Consider the following 9198-nt stretch of genomic DNA (forward strand, 5'->3'; position numbering starts at 1 on the left):
AGTAATTAAATAAAATGTAGTAATCTTAACATAAATGTATTTAATTAAATACTATTTTCACTTTAAGACCGGGGTAAAGCAAGGAAAACTACAATTTACCTCAACAAGGCGACATAACCCAGCGGGCACCTTGATGTCAATTTGACATCAAATTGATGTCAAAATTACGTCAAGAAATTGGTCAAAAATGAAAATCAAATTGACGTCAAAGTGTTGATGTCAATTTGACGTCAAGAGTTTGACCTCTGCTGATGTCATTTTGCCAAACAAAAAGGTGAAACGCATGGCCGTACACTTATTACCAGCTTCACTTACACTAACCAGATTTACTTTATTTAATTTCCGGTTTAAATAAATATAATATTTAAATAGTTTAAAATATATTAAACATATTTTGATGACACCATGATGGTGGTTAGCGTTTGCTTTAGTTGTGCTCTTGACCCTTGACTCTTTAATATAAATTTTCTCTGGCTGCTATAACTGTGTGTTTATAAAGCACAACTGTTGTAGCTAAAAAAGCCATCAGAAACTGAGATCAGGAGATGTTGGCTGTTTATTGATGATATCATCATGTAATTGCCTGAATCCCTGATCATGTTCAGTGTCTAATGCTTTGATTATATGGGACTTGTGGTTTAAAAGCGGTTTTATTCATGACAGAAGTAATTTGATTCTACAGCATATCTAGAAGTGTTGTTTATCAAATAATGTACTTGTTTTTTAAAAACTATTTAGTGCACAAAACCCTGTCATCTATGGCATTAATTAGACGCACACAGACATCAAGAAACAGCGTATGAATCTCAACAATGGTGACAATCAAACAAAATATCCAGATAATCAGATCAACTCCAGCTGCATAATTTATTAAAGCTGCAATGCATGCTGGGAGATATGGGTGAGTTTTGATTGGTGGTACCCAGCATGAACTGCAGCATGAAGCATTTCATTGATTGTCACCATTGTTGAGAGTCATACACTGATTCTTGATAGCTAAGTAATAATGTTAACTTTAATGCATTGAATGTTTTTAAAATCCTTTATTAATAAAAAAAACCCCATTATTCTCAAGCTGTTAAATTAAATGGCTTATATTATAATACAACATTAAAATCACAAGTCCTATATAACCAAAGATTAGACACTGAATAAGATCAGTGATTCAGGCAATTACATGATGATATTGTCATCATCTTCAATAAACCGCCAACATCTCCTGATCTCATGGCTTTTTTAGCTACAACAGTTGTGCTTTATAAACACACAGTTATAGCAGCCAGAGAAAATTTTATATTAAAGAGTCAAGGGTCAAGAGCACAACTAAAGCAAACGCTAACCACCATCATGGTGTCATCAAAATATGTTTAATATATTTTAAACTATTTAAATATTATATTTATTTAAACCGGAAATTAAATAAAGTAAATCTGGTTAGTTTTAAGTGAAGCTGGTAATAAGTGTACGGCCATGCGTTTCACCTTTTTGTTTGGCAAAATGACATCAGCAGAGGTCAAACTCTTGACATCAAATTGACATCAACACTTTGACGTCAATTTGATTTTCATTTTTGACCAATTTCTTGACGTAATTTTGACATCAATTTGATGTCAAATTGACATCAAATGCCCACTGGGAATGAACGACACTCGTGGAGGTGAAAAAACAAATTCTTTGTGACATGCAAGATTTATTGTTTTAATTTAAATGCAAAAGAAAAGGCATGAGAGTCGGCTGTTTTTTATATAGCCTAAGTAGGCTACATGGTTAAATATTTGACCACTTGCTTGAGGAACTTAATATAAGTAGAAGACGTAATGCATTGAATAATAGCCTACGTTGTTTAAATTGTGTTTAAATGTGCATACGTTAGAGTGTATGTGTACAAAGAGAATCGCAATGCTGAGACGTTAAGACCAGGGTAAATCAAGGGAAAATACATATTTCAACAACGCAACATAATGAACAACACTCGTCTCATTCGTGGAGGTGGAAAAACAAGTTCTTTGTGACATGCAAGATTTATTGTATAAAGATTTAAATTATGCAAAAGAAAGAGTAGCCTATATGAGTCTGCTGTTTTTGTCAATTTTAAGTTTTAATTTAAAATGTAGTCTATGCGATTTTAATATAAGTAGCCTACATGGTTAAATATTTTGCCACTTGCTTGAGCAACTTAATATATAATTATATAGAAGTAATGCAATGAAGTTTGTTTAAATTGTTTTAAACGTGAATACGTCTATTAAAGAGTATATATGTACAAAGAGAATCGCAATGCTGACAAAAAAAACATATTTTTTAAATAAAATTTGCTGATAACTTATGGATTTGAAATACAATTTGTTTGTGGTACAGCCGGATCAGTTATGCACTGCAAACGCAGCATATGTGAAAGCACTTTAGCGCGTGCTGCTCCTGCACCGCATACGCACTGCAACACGCACCACACACGCACTGCACACGGAGTATGTGTGAAACGGGCGTAACACCCAGTGTCACATGCTCATAAATGGTGATTTCCTCAAAGTGAGAATGTACCCTTCACTAACAGTCCTGAGAGAGGCACTTTGTGGTTTCGTTGCTAAATTGCAATCTCAAGTCGATCTCAAGTGCAAATGAATTCTACATTTGAAATTGATCACACGATTCTCTGAAAACAGTACAAATTACAGTTATTCTTTAGAAATAAAATTATATATATCTCGCCATAATCACATATCAGCAGTAAATGTAAGAATGCAATATGAAAAAAAAAAAAACTTTTTTTTATTATTTTATTATTTTAATTTTATTATATTTACATTATATTAACCATTTAAAGAGAAAACAATTCAAATAAAAAGTTTCAAAGGCATACAACAGCATAATACGGTGAATTATTGCAATCTGGGACACTTCAGACTTCTGTAGTTTATTGGCTCATGATAAAAGCTAGAATAAGATCATATTAACAGCAACTCAGAAAGCAACATAGTGTCGGCCCAGATCTGGTACACGTGTATTCCACACAGATGTGGGCCGGATCTGAGACGACACTATGTTGCTGTCTGAGAAGACATGAACACATTAGAGGTTTACCCAATCTGATGTTATATGTTTATTAAAGCAATACATTTTTTTGGACAGTTTTACATTTTTCTTTTATACATTTCAATTTGTGATTTTTTTATGTTATAAAAGATTATACAATTAAATTGATACCAGTTTGAATAAAATTAAAATAGCAGACTGTTTTAAAAGATAGGAACCTCAATCAGAAATTTTATAATCACAATAAGATTGATTCCGTAAAATAATACAATTAAAAACAGGACAATACCCAATTCCTTACCAAATACCTATTTCTCACAAAACCCTTTCCTCTTCTCAGAGCATGGGAGATCATTCCAGTTCTGGATGGAGTCTGAAGGAATCAGTTCAACACAGTCCTCGTTTCCTGCATTATTTGGCTCCCCTTCATACCAAAACCTGAATAACATGAGGCAACAAGAGTAAATTTAGCACAGAAGCAAGAGCAAAAGAGAAAGTGCAAAAACTTTATAGAGAGAAGAGTTTTGTTTTGCAAAACTTCGTTGGTTGTGGTGTTTGTGGAAGAGTTGTGTCTTCAGTTATTTTTTAGAGGTTGTGAGTCTCATGTTTAAAATACATTTGCACTGGTTGCATCTCTTACCCTTGATTCAGTGTTGAATTATCCACCCATTTCATGATCCCCTCGTTCTCAATGTCAGACAAACCAATCCACACTCTCTCCTTGATGAATGAATTTAAGTGCCTCTGTGTGTGAAAACAGGAATAATGGTACGTTTACACTCCAATGATGTACTAAAAATGAAAAAGCAATGATCTGATCTGTTTATCATGTACAGTCCACAGCGTTGTCAAAATGATCCCTGTTCACACGGATATAAGCGAAAACGACTAAAAAGCTGTATCGCTGTATGTATTGGCGATGTCACTTTGTAAAGAAATACTACACACCTATAGACAAGTAATACGTATGCGTTTATACATTTTCACAAATTAGCATTTTTGTAGTTTACACAAACTACAAAACTTGCACTTTGAAACCTGTTTTCAAAAGTTTGCGTTTTCAGGCCCACAAAAAGCCAATGTCATGTAAATAAACACCCACAATGCATAATAAGTTTCCCGATTTTAGTTGAAAACGGTGTGTCGTGTAAAGAGTGAAATTCCTCTCATTGATTAACAGTCACTCACACAATCTCACCTGCTTCTCTTCAGTGTTGATAATGACCAGATCAGCTCCTCGATCTCTGCAGTACTGCCTGCTATCAGACCAGCTCATCGACTTATTGGATTTGAAAAAACTGCCATTTCCTTTCAATAAGCATAAACAATTACATTAATTGTGTTGTAAAGTGCAAATATACATCTAAATCCCTTTGTACTGACCTCGTTCATATAACTTCCTTAGTTCAGTCTCTAACTCCAGTTTCGTCTGACTCAAAGCATCAACACTTCTCTGCAAAACTTCTCTCTGGCCTTTCTCAGCGCTGAGATCATTGACTCTGGTCTCTAACTCCAGTTTCTTCTGACTCAAAGAGTCAACATTTCCCTGTAACTGGCCATTTTCAGCAGTGAGATTACTGACTGTGGTCTCCAGTTCCAGTTTCTTCTGACTCAAAGAGCTGAAGTTGTTCTTCAGTTGGTCTTTTTCAGTCATTAGATCAGTGTTCTTGTCCTGTAAGCTGATGATAGTGTGATTGAACTCATCAACTGTGTTCTTGTAACTCTTTAACAGGTCTCTCTCTGCTTTGATGGTGATGTACAGTGTGATGAAGACCAGCAGAAGAACACAAATGAGCCCGAGACACACTGTCTTCAACACCAAACACCTGCGTCCTCCTGACAAACAGAGACAAAACACACACATATCAGTTAACAACAATTCACGCAATATTATTAGATAACATTTCAAATCAGCCTTTGTAAGTAATCAAGTGGTTTTGTTAGATAAATTATAGAGTACGTTCTTTTATAATGAGAAACATTTGGAACATTTCTCATCCGCTCAAACATTAGCGACACCGTCTCTGCGACAAACGAAACTTTCTGCTTACTTTGCTTTCGATCTTTTCCTTCATTGTTGCTGCGACTCTGTGTTGGAGGTCTGGATCTGTTATTAATGTTTCTGCATACATAAAAGGTCCCTGATTCCATTATTTTCTCAAACTTACAGTCTTACAGTATGTGTTCACAGATGAGGTGTGGTCTTTAAGATGTGTGCCGTGTTTTTAAATAGTACCAACACAGGAAGTGGTTTTTATTAGATCAGACACAGATAAATCTAGATTTCATTCTCACTCTAAAACTCTGTATGCTTATACTACTGTATGATTGAATATATATTGCATTTTCAACCTCATATAGTCAAAGCATTGTGTAGTTTTCCCTGTGATCAAGTTAGCATCTACAACGTCCAACAAGAGGAATCTGTGATCACCTAAACTGAGTCAAACACCCTAAAACAGGCCAAACTGGACCTGTGTGTTGATGACCATAAACTGGAAGTGAATGATGATTTGCATTGCAGTCGTGTTCAGGAACAGAGAGGATGATGGGAAATAGAGATTGTGGGATGAGGACTTCCTGTTATTGAACACAGTTGAGTGACAACAGGAGATTCACATTTCCCTTTTCTCAGTAGATGTCACTGTTCTACCTTTTTCACTATGATGGCATAAATCAATTAAATAAATAACCCTTTAACCTTTCCCAGAGCATTCATCAGGAGTCAAACCTAACCTGTTACTGGAATTTCACGAAAGTTAAAGATATTCAAGGCACTTTTTCCTCATCAAAATGAAAACAAAAACAAAAACAAAAAAACAATAGACTATTATTTATTAATATTGTGTATACAGATTTATTTACAAATGTAATTTTGTATCACCTGGCCTAATTAAATGGTCAAATAAGAAAATAGTCAAGAAGGGTAAACTTCTTAAAATGCTTTTAATTAGTTATTTTTAGGAGACACCACAAAAATAGGAACATATCTACGCTATCCACTCAGTTTACCAAGCATAAGATGAGAGATCAGTGTCAAACACTAAATGTACTCGATAAAAAACTCGATAAAAAACTCGATAACCTGAAACTCCATTGTTGAACGAAACTCAAGTACATGAATGGCAATGCAATGTCCATAAAAACAAGTGAAAAAGTGCTGGAAAAAAATGCAAAAAAGCTGACTTCATAAATTGATGTTGATTTTCCTAAAATGTTTTTGTTTGAACTCACCATTATGGTGATCATTGTTCCCTTTGGTTGGGCACTAGGAACTTCATTTATATTATTTTCATTAACTTCCTATTGATGCAGCGATGCAACAAGAAATCACAGTTATTTGGTTTCAAAGAAAGGGGAGTAATAAATATACAGTAGAGTAAAAAGTACAGTAGTAATATATATTTATTAGCTTATGTGATGTTCTCTAAAAAAATTTTTTTACAATTGAACATTTACGATGACTTTGGGAAATCAGTGAATGCAAACAGAAAAATAACTGCAGAATAAAACTGCAGAGTGAAAGTCTATTAAGAATTGCCCTGCCTTATGCCTGGCTCACACCACAGGAGTTTTAAAATCCTAACCGATTATGAAATCTGGTTGCAGCACACACTTAAGGAGAATCTTTGCAGATTTTCTTACCTCAAATCTTAAACATGCTCATACTACAAGATTTGAAAGTCGCGGCGCATCACACACTACAAAATGTTACTAAGATTATCGTGCCAGAGGAAGCGCCTCAGTGATCTACGCAGCAGATTGGAAGCGGGGAAGCGGGAAAGCGGATGTAAACAAAATGGATACTGTAACACGAAAACTTGCTGTATCAATAATGATGTTGTTAGAAAAACCAAAAGCGGAAGAATAAACGAATGTGGATGAGAAAATGGTTGGGGAGACGGGCTCAACATGGATTGTCAGTTCTTCAGCAAGAAATGCAGGTAAGAATTTAATTGACCTTATTACTATCGTAGTGTGCTAGAATTTTTACCGTTATAATATTGGCTACCTAGGTCAAAAGCGATATTGGCACCTGTTACAGTGTAGATCTGTGCTGTAAAATGAAAATACAATTGGTGCTATTTGGAAGAAATGTGTCTACTGGTACCAGGGCCGTGCAGAGACCTCTGGAGGGGCAGGTGCTCAAAGTATAAAAGGGGGGCACACGGAACAAGGCTTTAAATGGGGCTGTGTTTTTCCTGGCTTAAAATGAGGCGGAGATGGTAAAATCCTAATAATGTATTTTAATAATAAGATAATAAAATGTGTATTTTTTTGTAGATCATCATATAGCCTAATGTGTTTCCCACATCATTTTTGTGGGTGGAGCTTGGTACCTCTAGGGGGGTCCGGGGGCATGCCCCCCCCCGTAAGAAAATTTTGTACATTTTAAAGATAAATTCATTAATCTGGTGCACTTTGAGTCACCCGAATCTGCCCGAATCCACTATTAAAAATAAATAATCCACCCGCAAACCGCCCATATTCTTTGATTTAGATATCTGCATCTGATCATCACATTACAATTATTCAAATTCTTAGTGTTAAGCATGATAGTATGGTAACATATCACACTGAAATAGGCTGATTTAAAATGAACATTTATATACAATAAAAGTTCTTCTTTCGGCAAAATTACATGTCCTTAATAGCCTAAACAGAGGCTTTTCTCCCTTCAAACTTAAATTGTCAATGTTTCATTACATCACTGTTTGAAATCTCTAATTTTTTGTATCTTTTATAAAGGGCATCTTTCCCCTAATTTTATTAAATGTATGCTCCAACATTCATTTCAAATTCTTAAATTTGATCAATATAGTATAGTTATTATATTATAGTTACCAATCACATTAAATAATTTACATTGAAAAATTATAACTGTATTAAATTATATTATTTTAAATATTTTTGAATATAAAAAAATAAGGAATGTTGAAAAGATGATACTTTATGAAACTAAACCGCCAGTAGGAGGCGGCAGGCGACCGTTTTAATGAGCGAGTCATTGAGTCATTCATTCAAACGATTCGTTCAATCGGCTGATTTATTCAGAATGAGGCAGTTTATGAATGGGTAATTGAATCTTTGACTCAACCGATTCGTTCAAAACGCTGAATCATTTAGTAATGCAACAAGTGTTGCTGTGAGATGCGCGATGATTCTGCGGTGATATTTGTTTGGAACTATTTTCGCTGCTGAAACAGAACAAAAACAGTCATTGCGTCTAAAATGTAAGTGACTTAGTTTTAACTATTTGTTTATTGACCTGTTATGAAATCAGTCTCGGTTTTCTTGATGGCATTCAGGAAAACAGTTACTTCTACAGCCTACACACTGCAATATAAACAACATCTCTGCATGCTCTCTTCACGTCGTCCTTGTAAAATAATAATAATAAGTAAACAAACATCAAAATCACTTCGCTGAAAATGAAACGCCACTTACCAGCAGCCGCAGATTTTAAGATATCTTCTGGTAGTGCGCGTAGCCGCGCGAAATTAAAGAATGTGCGTGCAGCGTGAGGAATCGTTCCGGATGAGTTCGTCAGGTGAAAGGTCATCATGTGGATCATTTCATTTACGGCTAAATTATTATTTATTAATTTTACTAATAGTTAGCTTGGGCAGGCATCCACAAAAGGGCCTTTAATTACAAAAAAGGAGAGGAAATTTTGCCTTGACAAAAGGGCACTTTGGGCACCAAGGGGCAAAGGGGCAGGTGCTCGATCTCTCTCTCTCTCTCTCTCTCTCTCTCTCTCTCTCTCTCTCTCTCTCTCTCTCTCTCTCTCTCTCTCTCTCTCTCACACACACAAACAGTCCCCTCTCTCTCACACGCACGCACAATCCCCCCTCTCTCTCTCTCTCACACACACACACACACACACACACACACACACACACACACACACAATCCTCTCTCTTTCACAGTATCTATCTATCTATCTATCTATCTATCTATCTATCTATCTATCTATCTACTAAAACCATCCTGTGCAGTACTAACATACTAGAATTATTATGACCACACAGTCAGTTTGTAATAATATGAAAACTGGTCATATTATATGAAGCAGATTTGGCTGTTGAGGAAATTGGAGTTCTTCAAGAAGCATGTTGCCCAACCAGTGAGTGATGTATAAGTGACATGTATAAACAATCCTAG

At 35.3% G+C, this 9198-nt stretch overlaps 1 protein-coding gene across 2 annotated transcripts in view; it reads right to left on the bottom strand.

Annotated features, from left to right (window-relative positions):
* Positions 1-5203, bottom strand: part of LOC311285818 (uncharacterized protein) — a 75661-nt gene extending 70458 nt beyond the window's left edge. Inside the window, exons 1-5 of one of the 2 annotated variants that reach the window (XM_084401622.1) lie at positions 5085-5203; positions 4417-4869; positions 4232-4341; positions 3674-3777; positions 3335-3471 (exon numbers count right to left, since the gene is read on the bottom strand). In XM_084401622.1, coding sequence (XP_084257748.1) covers positions 3342-3471; positions 3674-3777; positions 4232-4341; positions 4417-4869; positions 5085-5184 — 897 coding nt within the window. In that variant the 5' untranslated portion in view covers positions 5185-5203 and the 3' untranslated portion in view covers positions 3335-3341. Of the gene's footprint in view, positions 1-3208; positions 3472-3673; positions 3778-4231; positions 4342-4416; positions 4870-5084 lie in introns of those variants that run through there. The other variant, XM_084401621.1, reaches the window with a different exon arrangement.
* Positions 5204-9198: the final 3995 nt, after the last annotated feature.

This window comes from Rutilus rutilus (assembly GCF_951802725.1).
Source record: "Rutilus rutilus genome assembly, chromosome: 2".
Taxonomy (NCBI): domain Eukaryota; kingdom Metazoa; phylum Chordata; class Actinopteri; order Cypriniformes; family Leuciscidae; genus Rutilus; species Rutilus rutilus.